The sequence below is a fragment of the Gossypium arboreum genome, chromosome 9, assembly GCF_025698485.1.
Source record: "Gossypium arboreum isolate Shixiya-1 chromosome 9, ASM2569848v2, whole genome shotgun sequence".
Lineage (NCBI taxonomy): Eukaryota > Viridiplantae > Streptophyta > Magnoliopsida > Malvales > Malvaceae > Gossypium > Gossypium arboreum.
Genome location: NC_069078.1, coordinates 46,575,654 through 46,592,876, shown reverse-complemented (window position 1 = coordinate 46,592,876; position 17,223 = coordinate 46,575,654). Strand labels below are relative to the sequence as shown.

The 17,223-nt window shown below is 33.5% G+C and overlaps 1 protein-coding gene across 1 annotated transcript; it reads right to left on the bottom strand.

Annotated features, from left to right (window-relative positions):
* Positions 1 to 15,492: 15,492 nt before the first annotated feature.
* Positions 15,493 to 17,223, bottom strand: LOC108451753 (cytochrome P450 CYP736A12-like). The gene is made up of 2 exons (XM_017749406.2): positions 16,469 to 17,223; positions 15,493 to 16,363 (listed from the first exon to the last, which is right to left on the bottom strand). The coding sequence occupies exons 1-2, from the start codon at positions 17,156 to 17,158 to the stop codon at positions 15,572 to 15,574; spliced, it is 1,482 nt and encodes a 493-aa protein (XP_017604895.1). The 5' UTR covers positions 17,159 to 17,223; the 3' UTR covers positions 15,493 to 15,571.

Genomic DNA, 17,223 nt, shown 5'->3' with positions numbered 1-17,223 from the left:
TTAGTGTTGCAGATTTTACAGGATAAGCAGTTATATGCTAAGTTCAGTAAATGTGAGTTCTGGTTGAGAGAAGTTAGCTTTTTGGGTCATGTGGTATCTGCATCGGGTATTCCAGTTGATCCGAGCAAAATTTCAGCCATACTTAATTGGAAGCCTTCGAGAAATATTACTGAGGTTCGGAGTTTTTTGGGACTTGCCGGTTACTACAGACGGTTTATAAAGGGTTTCTCGATGATAGCCACACCAATGACGAAACTACTTTAGAAAGATGTTAAGTTTGAATGGTCAAAAAAATGTCAGAAAAGTTTCAATCAACTAAAAACTTATTTGACTGAAGCTCCAGTGCTAGTGCAGCCTGAATCAGGCAAAGAGTTTGTCATTTACAGTGACGCATCCTTACTTGGGTTGGGTTGCGTATTGATGCAAGAAGGTCGAGTTGTAGCTTATGCGTCGAGGCAATTGAAGCCACATGAGAAAAATTATCCAACCCATGATCTCGAATTAGCTGCCATCGTATTCGCTTTGAAAATATGGCGACATTACTTATTTGGTGAGAGGTGCCATATATTTTCGGATCACAAAAGTCTCAAATATTTGATGACTCAAAGAGATTTGAATCTGCGACAAAGACGTTGGCTAGAGTTATTAAAAGATTATGAGCTTGTCATTGACTATCACCCGGGAGACGATAATATGGTTGCGGATGCTTTAAGTCGTAAATCACTGTTTGCTTTAGGAGCGATGAATGTACACTTGTCTGTTCTATCCGATAATGTGTTAGTAGCAGAATTAAAGGCCAAACCACTGTTGATTCATCAAATTAGTGAAGCTTAGAAAGTCGATGATGAATTGGTTGCAAAACGGGCTGAATGTGTTTCGGATATGGAATCAGAGTTTCAAATTGATGATGACGATTGTTTGAGGCTCAGAAGTCGCTTGTGTATTCCAAGAAATTCAGAACTTATTTTGATGATTCTGAACGAAGCTCATTGTAGCCGAATGTCAATTCACCCGGGGAGTACGAAAATGTACAACGATCTGAGACGTCAGTTTTGGTGGCATGGTATGAAACGAGACATTTCCGATTTTGTTTCGAAGTGTTTAATATGTCAACAAGTGAAAGCGGAACATCAAGTGCCTACAGGTTTACTTCAGCCAATCATGATACCTGAATGGAAATGGGATCGAGTCACGATGGATTTTGTATCTGGGTTGCCATTGTCGGCAAGTAAGAAAGATGCGATTTGGGTTGTTGTTGATAGACTGACTAAGTCGACTCATTTTATTCCCGTACGTACGGATTATTCACTGGATAAACTAGCTGAATTGTATGTTTCTCAGATTGTAAGATTACATGGGGTACCTATTTCTATTGTGTCGGATAGAGATCCGAGATTCACCTCGCGATTTTGGAAGAAATTGCAAGAAGCTTTGGGTACCAAGTTGCATTTTAGCACCGCTTTTCATCCCTAGACTGATGGTCAATCCGAACGAATAATTCAGATACTTGAGGATATGTTGAGATGTTGCATCCTTGAGTTTAGTGGTTCGTGGGAACGGTATTTACCTTTGATTGAATTTGCTTACAACAATAGTTTTCAATCAAGCATTAGGATGGCACCTTACGAGGCTTTGTACGGTCGTAAATGCCGTACACCGTTGTTTTGGACCGAGCTCGGTGAAAGTAAAATTTTCAGAGTTGATTTGATTAAAGATGCTGAGCAGAAAGTAAAAATAATTCGTGAAAGTCTGAAGACAGCTTCAGATCGTCAGAAGTCGTACGCAGATTTGAAACGAAAAGACATTGAGTATCAGGTGGGAGATAAAGTGTTTCTTAAAGTTTCACCTTGGAAAAAGATACTCAGATTTGGCCGTAAGGGCAAATTGAGTCCGAGGTTCATTGGGCCGTATGAAATATCCGAACGAGTTGGTCCGCTTGTATATAGATTGATTTTACCCCGAACTTGAAAAGATTCACAATGTTTTCATGTTTCGATGCTTGACGTTATAGATCGATCCTTCGCACATAATTAATCTATCGAGGTTGAAATTCAATCCGATATGAGTTATGAAGAAGAACCGATTCAGTATCCTAGCTCGTGAAGTGAAAGAATTACGAAACAAAAAGGTTCCTTTAGTAAAAGTGTTATGGCACAAGCACGGGATGGAAGAAGCTACTTGGGCACCCGAGAACTCTATGAAAGAACGATATCCTAACTTGTTCACTGGTAAGATTTTCGGGGACGAAAATTTCTTATGTGGGGGAGAGTTGTGACAGCCCTAATGTGACCCTAGTTGGAAAGTGGTTTCGGGACCACAAAACCGAGTCATAAAAATAATCAACTGTTATTTTCTATGTTTATTGTGCATGAACATACATATGTGAAAATTTCATACTTTAATTTTGTCAATTATATATGAAATTATTAAATAGGACTTGTGTGAGAAAAATGAAAAGTGGTAGGCAAATTTTTAAGATGGTATATAATGAAAGTATTAAAAGGAAGGGTTTTGCATGTCAAATTAACCATTTTGTTATTAGTGGCCGGCCATGTTGTAAGTTAGTATAAAATATATGAATTTTATTTTAGCATTTTCCATTATTAAATGGCTTTACAATATAGAATAATAATTTTGAAGGAAGGAAATGGGTGAAAGAAACAAAGTCTTTATTCTTGTTTCTTCTTGGCCGATTCTAAGGGGGAAAAAGGAAGCAACCATTTGGTGATTCTAAGCCATAAATAAGGTGAGAAATTCATGTGAATTCTTGAAATTTTAGATAAATTTGAGCTAGTTAGGTAACCCATGTTAGAAATTTTGATTTTGGGATGACTAGAACTTTCGGCCATAGTAGTTATTGAGGATTAAGGTTTTTGTTTCATGTTAAATTGGATGAATCTTGGTGTATGGGTGTTTGAACTAAACTAATGATCAAATAGATGCATAGATACAAAGTGAGAAGAATCGGCTATTATGTTTGATACTATTGCCGAATATGAAAATGTTATACTTGAATAATGTATGTGGTTGGAGTTGATAATATGAAAAGAATGCTTAAATGTGTTATAATTGATTAGGCGTTAAATTAAAAGCTGCTAAAATTTTCATTGTTTTAGCCGAATATGTGTTTGTTTAAAGAAGGAATTGTTGACGAATGTATGTGAACTTGGCAAGTGTATTCGGCTTAGTACATAAATGATGTGAAAATTTTGGAATTTATTTTTGATTATGTGTATGTATGACCAAGTATAATCAGCCACATGAGTAAAATGAGTACTAGATGTTATATTATAATTATTGAGCTTAAGTATATGGATGTATGTATATGTGGTCATATAATGGCGTTTTGGTTTGAAAGTTGAATGATGAATTGTTATTTAAATTATATGAACATTTGGCAAAAGTAGCCATGGTGTATAAAATTGTATTATTTATGAAATTTGTAAGTTTAAAATAAATTGTGGAAATGATAAATTATAATAAAATGAATTCGATATGTGATTGCCGAATGTGATTAACAAGTAAACATTATTGGTAAAAATATTGAATACTTCTACTTGTATTCATTAAGCTCAAGGGCAAGGGGAATCAAAGTTGGATTGGGGAAAAGAGAAAGCGATAGAGTAATCAATCCACAACCATTCCAATATATCGAGGTAAGTCTTTGAGTAACGGAACTTAGTTTATGATTTTATAGGTATCATATAAAAGCATAGTAGATAAGTTGTGATCTTATGGTTCTATATAAATTACATAGTGAAACAAATGATTTTTATTTTATATGACTTGGAGCTGAATGGTTAAAGAATTCATGTGGAATAACGAAATGAAATCATATTACGTGTATGTAGCTATTGAGCCGTAAGAGTAAGGGTTGATAAGCATGTTGAACTTGTTTTCTAGTAATGCTAATGAGTTATGATATATATATGTGCATAGCATTTGTGCGGGTTATTATAACCGGGTTAAGTCCCGAAGGCATTCGTGCAGGTTATTATAACCGGGTTAAGTCCCGAAGGCATTCGTACGGGTTATTATAACCGGGTTAAGTCCCGAAGGCATCCGTGCTGGTTGTTACATCCGAGCCAAATTCCGAAAGTATTTATGTTTGGAAAGGTGCGATTCTGTTGTAATAATTCCGATTAATGTGCTCATAATCAATAATATGACCAGGTATGGATCGTATATACATTGGAAAAATTTTGTACAGTATAAGTTGTGATTATGTAATCGAATAATGCTCTCCCGGCCATTCCTTAGGGTTATATGAAGTCTATAGCTCACTCGAGTTACATGAAATTGATTCAAATGAAATTTAGTTAAGTTTGACTTCGAATGTGTAAACATATTGATAGAAGTGTAAATTAAAATGAATATGTGATCTTGTGCATAGACATTTATTTATCCTTATGAAGTTATTTCTTTTGTGTTTTTGTTTCAAATGATTTCCTTACTTATAAGCTTACTAAGCATCGAAACGCTTACTCTGTTGCTTAAATTCTCTGTATTATAGATTTTGTTCGTCAGCTATCGGACTCAGAAGTGTCAAATTCGAAGTCATCCACACTATCTAAGCCCCTTTTTGGTACTCTTTTAGTTGAACTTTGATAATGCCATGTATAGGACTGACCTTTGTTGTTAATTAAGCATCTTTTGGTAATGTATATTCGTATAGCCATGCGAAAATGGCTTGTATATTTTGAGTATAGCATTATAATCATTTTATATATATGGTCTTATGATATGTTTATTGAGTGGTATGGAAATGCTTGGTAATTATTAGCCATTGGAATGGCTAATCATGATCATATTTGGTGCTATGTATGTCAAATTGCTAGCTAATCCATGGAAACCATGAAATAGGTAAAATTTACCAAAAAATAGATTCAGACAGCAGTAGTGATGTGAATTTGAAAAATCACTAAAAATAGTAGAAATGGAATTAAATAATGAATAAGTTATGGAATCGAAGCCTGATGAGTCTATTTTCATATGGAAGAAGCAAAACAGGTATATGAGCTATATTTTATGAGATGTTTAAATTTTTGTGAAACAGGGCCAGAGCGATTTCTGGATCCCCTATTATGACTTTGGAAATTCACCATAAATTTTACAAAGATAATTATAAGTCATGATTTATATTTACAGATTCAGTATTGAGTCTAGTTTTATTAGAGACAAACGGTATAGTCATTGAAACTCTGTACAGGGAGATATCTGATTCGTAATACACGGAGGTCAGAGTAGTCGAACCCTGAAATAGGGGAGACTTTAACTAATAAAATGTACTAATTGGCCCAACAAAAAATTATGAAAAACAATTAGTAGATATATGTATGAGTCTAGTTTCAGGAAAAATTTACGGAACTAGATTTCGAGTTTTGGAACTTGAGATATGATTTTTAAAGCGACTGTGATGCAGTTAGCCAGCTTGTCTGGAAATTTTAAAATGAATTGTATGAGCTGTTTAAGAAATGAATTAAGTCCGTTAACACCTCGTGTTCGACTCCGAAAACAGTCTCGGGTACGGGGCGTTACATTTTCATGGACAAAAATGGACATACATAGATAAAAATAACTAAAGTTTTAATGAAGAATATTTTATTCATTTGGTAATTAAAAGATTAAAAAAGGGAAAAAGATGGCAAAATGAGCCCATCTTCTTCATTAGGCCGAAATTTCAAGGTTTCTTCATAGCTAGGGTTTTGTCAAGCTTCCAAGCTTCATAGTAAGTGATTCCAAGCCCCATTTTTAATGTTCATTACGTTTTTAAAGTTCTGGTAACTTGATTTAGCTTATTCTAGCAATAATTTAACCTAAGGTTCATATTTGGAAAAATACCCATAGGTGCAATGTGTTTATTTTGATGTTTTATGGTAAAATATGAAGCTTGAAATTATGTTAAATGACTTGAGCTAAGCGATTTTAAGCGAACACGAGTAAAACCGCACAATCGGTAAAAATACCTAATGGTCATAAGTACATGTTAGAATGGGAATTTGATGTTGCCGTAGGTAAATAAATGATCAACATGTCATAAAACATAAGAATTAGGGATAAAGTTTCATTTCCGAGCCTTGGGGAAAAAGTGTAAATATGCAAAAGTTTAGGGGCAAAATCATAATTTTACCAAAGTTAGAGTTAAGGACTGTTTTGATAAATGTAAATATTAAATAAGTTAAATTTTCTATTATAGATCAAGAAGAACAAAATTTGGGGTTAGACTAAGGAAAGAAAAAGGTTGAGGACTAAATCAAAATATATGATCGTATTTTGTATCAAGGTAAGTTTGCGGTAAATAAATGCAATGTTTTATTATTTATAATTAATGATATTATTTTTCAGCATCTATATATTTATTTTGTAAATTTATTCCTTGATGATTCTAGTAAGAATTGACGGAGAAATGATACTTAAAAGTCTCGGTTGAACATTAGGAATGTGTAGGACACAAATGTCATGACATTACGGTTTAAGGATACCAAGTAAGACCATGCCAAGGCATGATATTGGTAAGTTTTACAAGGCAAGGAAATTATGCAAGACCATGTCAAGACATGGCATTGATAAACTACTATAAGGCAAAGATCCCATGTAAGACCATGCCAAGGCATGGCAATGGAGAGTTCATAAGGCAAGGATACCACGTAAGACCATGTCAAGACATGAAAATGGTAAGTTTAAGAGGGAAAGGTACCCGTGTATCATTAGTATTCCAAATGGTTCAATGGAAAATTCAAAGAGTGTACCAAAGGGAAGGTAAGATAAGTCCATGTTCGAAAGGTTTAGGTTATCTTGATAATTCATTTAGAATGTTGTTATTTATTTACATGAAAACTTTTTAAGCTTTATGCTTACTCCCTTTATTTTCTCTCTTTTTTATAGTATTGCAAAGCCAACTCGGAAAATCATAAGGACGTCGAAGATTGCCTCACACTATCAACGAGTTATCTCGGTATTTTGTGACTAGAAATACTTTACGTTATGGCATGTATAGGGACTTGGCTATTTTGTGTGTATGTCCTTATGACATGATTAAAGAATGGAATGCAAATACTTGGTAATTATTAGCTTATGATATAGCTAAATAAGAACATGTTTTGGTATTATGTATGCCTAAATGAGGTTTGATGCAAAGAATTTATGAAAGAGTAAGAGTTGGCCATGGAACAGTTAGGAAACAACAATAGTGATGTGGATTTGAAAAATCACTAAAAATTATAAAAATAGAATTAAATGGTTAATGATATATATAATTAAATCCTATTGAGTCTATTTTCATTAGAAACAAATAGAAACGTTATCCGATTTCGGTATAATGAGATAATTAATTTTTAGTGAAGAGAGGTTAGGTCCGCTAAACTACAAAACAGGTGAACCTTTAATGAATAAAATATACTAATTGGCCAAACCAAAAATTCTAGAAAAATTATGGTAAGAAGATATATGAGTCTAGTTTTAGGGAAAATTTACGGATCCAAATTTCAAGTTTCGTAACTTGAGTTATAATTAATTTAGTGACTATTACGCAGATGGATAGTTTTATTATGAATAGTGAAATAAATTGTTTTGAATTATGTAAGTAATCGAAAAATTTTTAATGTTCCGATTTGGTCCCAAACTGTTCCAATTGCACATTTTGGGGCCTCGAGGGCCCTTTTTAGGGAATTATTGGATGAAAGTGAGTGAAGTAAATTTTTTTATGCCCCGAACAAGTAAGATAAGTCTGGTAACGCCTCGTGCTCGACTCCGGTGATGGTCTCGGGTAAGGGGTGTTACATGTATGATAAGATGAAGCATCTTGTGGTTAAACCCGACTCTCAGAGAGAGGGTCTCATTGCTTGTGGGTAACAATATCGAAATGTTGATGATGATCGTGGAAGGACATAAGAATGGAATCCTCGCGGTAAATCTAAGGGAAGATCAAAGTCTTGAAACAAAGGTAAAACTTGTAACTTCTGTAAGAAGAAGGGGCACATTAAATCTGAGTGTTTTAAGCTGTAAAACAAGATCAAAAGGGAGGCTGCAAATCAAAAGAGCAAACAACTAGAAAAATCTTGTGAAGCAAATATTGTAGAAGACTATAGCGATGGTGAACTTCTTGCCGCTTTTGTCAACAATTCTAAAGTGAGCAAGAAGTGGATCCTTGATTAGGGTTTTACCTTCCACATGAGTCCCAATTGGTATTGGCTTACAACTTACGAAATAATGTCTGAAAGTGTTGTTTTGATGGGAATAATGCTTTATGTAAAATCGCAAGTGTTGGAATGATTAAAAGTTAAGATGTTTGATGGAGTTGTCAGAACACTTAGTGACGTATGACATGTTCCGAATTGAAGAAAAATTTTATTTCGTTGAGCACTTTTGATTCAAAAGAGTACAAATACACAGCTGAAAGTAGGTTTTAAAGATTTTCAAAGGTTCCCTTGTTGTGATGAAATGGCAGAGAAAAACTGCCAAGTTATATGTTTTACAGGGTTCTACAGTTACTGCTGATACAACTGTTACTTCCTCTTCCTTATCTAATGATGATGTTTCTAGAATTTGGCATATGCGCCTAGGGCATATGAGTGAGAAAGGCATGGCAGAATTGAGCAAAAGAAGACTTCTTGATGGGCAAGGAATTTGCAAACTGAAGTTTTGTTAGCACTGCATTTTTGGGAAACAAAAAAGAGTTTGATTCTTCAAAGGAATCCATAACACGGAGGGAACATTGAGTATATTCATTCATATCTATGGGGGCCATCCAGAGTGCCTTCGAGAGGTGGAGCTAATTATATGCTAACACTAATTGATGATTTTTCCAGAAAAGTTTGGGCATTCTTCTTGAAGCAGAAAAGTGATGTGTTTTATGCATTCAAGTCTTGGAAAACTATGATTGAAAAATAGACAGGAAAACAAATAAAATACCTCCACATAGACAATGGCTTAGAGTTATTTTTTGATGAGTTTAATGAACTGTGCAAGTCAGAAAGGATCGTGAGACACTTAACAGTTCGTCATACTCTACAGCAAAATAGTTTTGCAGAATGAATGAATAGAATGATCATGGAGAAGGTTCGATGTATGTTGTCGAATGCCAACTTACCAAAGTTGTTTTGGGCTGAAACACCCTCTACTGCATTTTTTTTATCAATCGATCTCCATTCATTGCCATTGAGAAAAAGACTCCACAAGAGGTATGGTCTGGTAATCTTGTTAATTATTCTAATTTAAAGATCTTTAGCTGTCCTGCGTATACTCATGTTGATAACGAAAAATTGGAATTGAGATCTATTAAATGTGTTTTTCATGGTTATAAAGCTAGTGTAAAAGGATATAAGTTATTGCGTCCTGAAAATAGAAAAGTTGTGGTTAGCAGAGATGTTGTTTATTATGAAACTGCTATGCTACCAACTTATCTCTAAAAGACTCTTCCAATAAGGAACAAAAAAAACAGGTGGAGCATCAGATTAATCCAGAATCTACAATAGAGTCGACTTCTCGAACCAGTACAGAAATTCAGAATAGAGTTACTTCTTCACCACTGTAACGCCCCGTACCCGAGACCATCGCCAGAGTCGAGCACGAGGTGTTAACGGACTTAATTCATTAATTAAACAGCTCAAACAATTTATTTTTAAAACTTCTAGAGAAGCTGGCAATCTGTGTCATAGTCGCTTAAAAATTCATATCTCGAGTTACGAAACTCGAAATCCAATTCCATAAATTTTTCCTGAAACTAGACTCATATATCTATCAACTAATTTTTTTCTAGAATTTTTGGTTAGGCCAAATGCTACAGTTTATTAGTTAAATCTCCCCTATTTCAGGGTTTGACTGCTCTGACCTCTGTGTATTCGAATCAAATATCTCCCTATACAGAGTTCAAATTACCATGAATTTTATTTATCATAAAACTAGAGTCAATAAGGAATATTTACATGTAAATAATTACTTCTAATTATCTTTGTAAAATTTTTGGTGAATTTCCAAAGTCAAAACAGGGGATCCAGAAATCGCTCTGGCCCTATTTCACAAAAATTTAAATATCTCATAAAATATATCTCATTTACCTATTTTTTTTTCTTCCATTTGAAAATAGACATAATAATCTTTGATTTCATAACTTATTCATCATTTAATTCCATTTCTACTATTTTTAGTGATTTTTCAAATTCACATCACTGTTACTGTCTGATTGTGCTAATTTCACCTTTTTCATAATTTCCATGGAATAACTAGCATTTAGGCATACATAACACCAAACATGTCTTTGATTAGCCATTCCAACAGCTAATCATTATCAAGCATTTACATACCAATCATTAGCCATATCATAAGATCATACACACAAAATGGCTACGATGCTATACATGCCATACTCAAAATGAAATGTCTAGCTATACCAAAACCATCCTAGTGATAGTGTGCCCGACCTCCGACGCGTTTTTACGATCCCGAGTTAGCTTGACAAAACTATAAAAGAAGGAAAATAAAGGGGTAAGCATTAAGCTTAGTAAGTTTGCATGCAAATAAATAACAACATTCATAAGAACTATCTTACTACTTGGCATGATACTACATAATGCAACTTCATTAATTGTCATAGACATATTTTAAACTTCTTCACTTACTCACTTACTTAAATACTTACTTACTTAATCAAATTTATTAATACATTTTACTTACCTTTTTCCTTATCAAGCATACATGAACATTATGTACTTACCTTTACTCTTCTAGCATGAACTTGTCTTACCTTTTTAGTATAACTCGTCTTACCTTACCTTACCTTGATATTCTCTTTAAATTTTCCCGTTGAACCACTTGGAATACTAAGGATACACGGGTACCTTACCATTTCCATGACTTGTCATGGTCTTACGTGGTATCCTTTTGAAACTTACCATTGCCATGTCTTGACATGGTCTTACATGGTAGCCTTGCCTTATGAACTCACCAATGTCATGCCTTGGCATGGTCTTACATGGGACCTTTGCCTTATAGTAACTTATCAATGCCATGTCTTCACATGGTCTTACATGATTTCCTTGCCTTAGAAACCTTACCAATTGCCATGCCTTGGCATGGTCTTACACGGTATCCTTAAACCCTAATGTCATGACATTTGTATCCTACACATTCCTAAGGTTCAACCGGGACTTTCTGAAATTTCTTCTCCGTTAATTCATCTTAAGTCTTCTTTGAATAATTTCATAAAATAAATATACGCATGCTGGAAATTAACAAAATTAACATAAAATAATAGAATATTGCATTTATTTACTGCAAACTTACCTCGAAACAAAATACGATCAACTATATCGATTTAGTCCATTATCTTTTTCTTTCCCCGGTCTAACTCCAGATTTTGTTATTCTTGATCTATAATAAAAAATTTAGCTTATTTAATACTCAAATTTATTAAAACAGTCCTTGACCCAAACTTTGGCAAAATTACATTTTTGCCCCTAAACTTTCACATATTTTCACTTTTTCCCCAAGGCTCATAATTTAAACTTCATCCTATTTTCTTATGTTTTATGACATGCTGATCATTTTTCCCTTCTATGACAACATCAAATTCACACTCTAACATGTACTTATGACTATTAGGTATTTTTACCAATTAAGCCCTTTTACTCGTTTTCACTTAAAACCGAGTAGCACAAGTTGTCTAACATAATTTAAAACCTCATATTCTATCATAAAACACCAAAATACACAAATTTCACCTATGGATATTTTTCCAAATATGAACCCTAGGTTGAATTATTACTAGAATAAGCTTAATCAAGTTATTGAGACTCCAAAAACGTAAAGATCATGAAAAATGGGGCTTGGAATCACTTACTATGGAGCTTGAAAGCTTGAAATAAACCCTAGCTATGGAGAACCCTTGAAATTTCAGCCTAATGAAGAAGATGGACAAAAATTGGCTTTTAATTTTGTTTTTAATTCATTTTAATAACAAAATGACCAAAATGCCCTTACTACTAAACTTTCCAAAAATTCCATCCATGTCCAATTTTTGTCCATAGACTTAAAAATTGGTCAAATTGCTATTTAAGACCTCCTCATTAATATTCCAAAGCAATTTCATACTAAAAACTTCTAGAATGCAAGTTTTACAAATTATTCGATTTAGTCCCTAATCTCAACTTAAGCACTTTATGCATAGAATTTCATCACGAAATTTTCACACAATCATGCAATCATATCATAAACCTCAAAATAATAATAAAATAAAATTTTCTACCTTGAATTTGTGGTTTCGCAACCATTGTTCCGTTTAGGCCCTATTTCGGGATGTTACAACCACAATACTCTATCACCAAAAAAAAACTAGAAGAGAGATTAAACCTTGAAAGAAGTATGCCGAGGTTGATCTAGTTGCTTATGCTTTAAATATTGTCGAAGATATAGATGCAAAACCAAGAGCCATCTAATTATTCTGTGGTTAGCTGTGAAGACTCAGAAAAGTGTATGTTTGTTATGCAAGAGGAGATGGGATCACTCCACAAAACCAGAACATAGGATCTTGTGAAACTTCCTAAAGAAAAAAAGGTTATTCATTATAAATGGATTTTTAAAAAGAAAAAAGTGACTCCAAGAGTTGAAGAACCCAGCTATAAAGCAAGGCTTGTTGCAAAGGGTTACAATCAAATTCTAAGAGTGGACTTCACATATGTGTTCTCCCCAGTTGTGAAGTATAGTTCAGTTCGAGCTTTGCTTGGTATTGTGGCCATGCATGATTTGGAGCTTGAGAAGTTAGATGTAAAAACTACATTTTTGCATAGAGAACTTGAGAAGGATATTTACATGCAATAACCAGAGGGTTTTACAGTCTCAGAAAAAGATAACTATGTTTGCTTACTGAAAAAGTCCCTTTACGGTTTGAAATTGTCACCAATATAGTGGTACAAGAGGTTTGACTCTTTTATAACTTCTCATGATTTCAAAAGAAGTAGCTTTGAAAATTGTGTTTACTTTAAGAAAAAATAGTGATGGTTCTTTTGTGTATCTAGTCATTTATGTTGATGACATGTTGATAGCAGTGAAAGATAAAGGAGAGATGAGAAATGTCAAAGCCCAACTAAGTGAAGAATTTGAGATGAAAGATTTGGGACCAGTAAAGAAGATACTTGGTATGGAGATTCTCAGAGATAGAAAAGTAAGTAAGTTGTACCTAAGTCAGAAGGGGTACATTGAGAAAGTTCTTTGCAAGTTCAATATGCAGAGTGCTAAACCTATTAATACTCCTTTAGCAGCCCATTTCAGACTTTCATCGGCTTTGTCTCCACAATTAGATGATGAGATTGAGTACATGTCCCATGTTCCATATTCTAGTGCAGTGAGATCTCTCATGTATGCTATGGTTTGTTCACATCCAGATTTATCATATGTAGTTAGTACAGTTAGCAGATACATGATGAATCCCAGTAAATAACACTAGAAAATAGTTTAGTAGATTTTATAATACTTACGAGGTACTATTGAAGTTTGCTTAAAGTTTGGAAAAACTAGAGATGGAGTCATTGGGTATATTGATGTTGATTTTGCTGGAGATCTTGATAGAAGAAGATCTCTCACAGGTTATGTCTTTACAATCAAAAGTTGTACAATCTGTTGGAAAGCCACTTTGCAAACTACAGTCACTTTGTCTACCACTAAAGCTAAGTACATGGTGATTACTGAGACTTGTAAAGAAGCCATTTGGTTGAAGGGACTTTTTAGTGAACTCAATGAAGTCCTTCAAATCAGTATAGTATTTTGTGACAGTCAAAGTGACATCTTCCTTACAAAAGATCAAATGTTTCATGAGAGAACAAAGCACATTGATGTCAATATCATTTTATTCATGATATTATTGCTCGTGGTGATATTCTTGTAAGCAAAATTAGTACTCATGAAAATCCTGCAGATATAATGACTAAGTCACTTCCCATAACCAAGTTTGCGCATTGCTTAGACTTGGTTGGTGTTCATTTTTGAGGTTAAACCTCTAAGGGGTTCTATAGAAAAGGTAGAGAACTTGTTCATTAAGAGTTCGCGATGAAGAACTTGTTCATTGAGAATTCATATCAAGGTGGAGATTTTTAGAATTGAGTGACCCGAATCCTTATTAAAATAAAATAAAGTGGTAAAATAAAATAAAAGTAAAATCCAATAGAACTGCACTTTTTTTTTTAGAATAAGGTTTTTAAACCTTATTACATTCATCTACTTGATATTGATTAGAATAAGGTGTTTCAACCTTACTACACTCCTTCTATTAGAAGATGGTTTTACAAGCCTATAAATGGACATAGTCTACTCCTCTTGTAATCATTCCAATTCAACATAGTGAATTATCTTCTGCACTACCCGTGGTATTTCCTGAAAGGGTTTTCACGTAAAATTTGTATGTTCTTTATTTTTCTCTCTTTTCTTTATGATACATTGTCATTATCGACATTCTATTTTTTCACAAATTTTAATTTGAATATAAATTATATATACACTTTATTATTATAAATGAAGGGAGAATTAAAAAAAATGGTTTAATTTGTAAGATGGTTTTGGTACACAATACTTAACAGACGTTGATAGCTACATTCTTTATTAAGAAAATGGAAATAACAAAATTTTAGCTAGATATTCCTCTACTTTTGTTTTTTTCAATGCAAAGCCAAAAATGCTCAATTAGGTTTGATCAAAGTGAAAGGAAAAATAATTAGGTTAAGATTATGTCACTACTCTCGGTATTTTTAGTAAATTTAGAATTTAAATTTATATTTTTTTATAATTTTAGAATTTAGTCTTCTGTAAATTTAAAAAGTATATAGATTAAATTTCAAGAAATAGATGTGTAGAAATTCTAAATTTATGAAAAATATAAGGACTTATAACCATTTTAACCAAATAAATATAAACAAACAAATAAATAAATAGACCAAAGTCTTTTATTACTACAAAATTATTTTTATCCTTCTTTTGTCTCTTTCTTCTTGTTTTTTTTTTTGTTCCATTGAATCTTCTTACCTATTTTATTTTAATTTTCCTTTCCTACCATAATTGATCATTTTGCTTCACTTACCCTCTTTTTAATTCTTAGTGTAATCTATTTAAAGTTTTTTTTTGAACAAGTAATCTACTTAAAGTTATTTTCTATTATTAGTACTCTAATATTTTTCGTGTCTATCTTTTATTGGGAAAACAAGTTGGGAAAAGTTTCAAGAATAATAAAACAAGCTAAGAGAAGAAGTTAAATTGCTAGCAACTTATGAATGATTTATTACATTATTGTATTTCCAAACAAATTCATATTTAATGCATTATTATTGGTGTATAAATTTATATGCACACAATAACTTAAGTAATGCAATGTGTTAGAAATTTTAGTTAATTACTAAAAAATTAATTGTATTACCAAAAAAGTTTGATTATATTTATTCAATTTTGAGAGATTTTATTAATTGTGATGTGTTGCCAATATATTTGTTGTGATAATGTATAAAATACATACAATTTTCAAAACGCCCCAACTTTATTATACGGATACATCCTGTTATATTACAATAGAAATATTATCTTGAAATTTGCATTTCTACATACGATAAATAGGCTTGGCACAAAGATTAGTCTTCCTTGGCAATGAAGAACCAAAGTTCTCGGTCATGTCCAATTCATTTGGCGACATTCCAGTAGGCAGCTCCCAATCAAAACAATGCACCAATTGAGCTAGAATGAGTTTAACTGTGATTAACCCTAGTTTCTTTCCTGGGCATACTCTACGGCCTGAACCAAATGGGATGAGTTCAAAATCATGTCCATGAAGTTCTATATTGCTATTAATGAACCTTTCAGGAAAAAAATCTTCAACATTATTGGACCACACATTAGGATCTCTCCCAATTGCCCAAACGTTCACTAAAACCCTTGACTTTTTTGGTATGTAACAACCATCAATAACTATGTCCTCCATTGACTCACGAGGAACTAGTAAAGGTGCAACAGGATGAAGCCTTAAAGTTTCTCTCACAACCATATCTAGGTACTCCAATTTTGGTAAATCATTTTCTTCCACCATTCTCTTCCCGATAACACTTTCTAACTCTTGCTGGAATTTCAGCATTACCCTAGGATGCCTTATGAGCTCTGATAATGCCCACTCCAATGTTGCAGCTGAAGTGTCCAAGGAACCCACAATCATATCTATTGTTATGGCTTTGATGCTATTTCGATCCATTATATCACCATCGGGATTCATTTGCTTATTTAATTCTGTAAGCATTGTACCAACAAAATCATCTTGCTTTTGTTGCTGATGGTCGTTAATAATCGTCTCAAGGGCTTCGTCAAGTTTTTCACCAAGTGTCCTTGTACGGGATTTGAGTCCCTACATGGTTGAAAATAATCAACACAATTCACTCAGTGGTTGTTCGTAATGTGTATTGTTAATTTGTTTTGATATAGTATATTAAAATACACACAAACACAATACCTGTAAGTCAAAAGCACCCAAAAAAGGCACAAAATCTGCAAGATTGAAAGCTCCTGCCAAGTTAGTAAGCTCTTCAATAAGCTCCTTAAGGTTAAATTCCTCATACTTCTTCACAGACCCCAAAATCATTTTCAAATTCATCTTTTCATTAAGATCCCCCACCTTTTTACTAATGTTAACCACTTCTTTTTCTACTGCGGCTTCTTTCAAAAATTCAATGAAATGCGCTAACACCTCTTTCCTTGATGGTGCAAATGATTCAATTTTCGATGCATTAAAAAGTTGTTGATTACAAAACTTCCTCACACTGCGCCAATATGGTCCATGTTCTGTGAATGCTATTCCCTTTTTGCCATTGTAAATTGATTGTAGCACTTGGACTTTTGGTCTACTTGCAAAAACAACATCATGTGTCTTAAGAAACATCTCGGCTACTGGAGGGGATGAAACGACAACAGTTGGCACAGAGCCTAGCCTTATGGACATTATAGGACCATGTTTTTTGGCCAAGTGGTAAAGGGATCGGTGTGGAAGCATGCCTAATATATGGAGGTTCCCAATGATTGGCAAGGGTCGAGGACCAGGAAGGGCTTTCCCTTTTCCTTTGCCTTGTTTCAAGATGTAAAATAGAATGTAAAAGGAGAAAAAAATCACAAGGAGTGTAAGAAGAGTTTCCACTGAAGGATCCATTATTGTTAATCAATTAACCTAATTGATATGTCTCTAGTGCATATCCCTATTTATTTATACATTTA

Coding starts and splice junctions, on each gene's coding strand:
- LOC108451753 (XM_017749406.2), bottom strand. CDS start 17,158: ATGGATCCTTCAGTGGAAACTCTTCTTACACTCCTTGTGATTTTTTTC. Junction 16,364..16,468: donor TGGGTGCTTTTGACTTACAG/GTATTGTGTTTG, acceptor TCAACCATGTAG/GGACTCAAATCCCGTACAAG.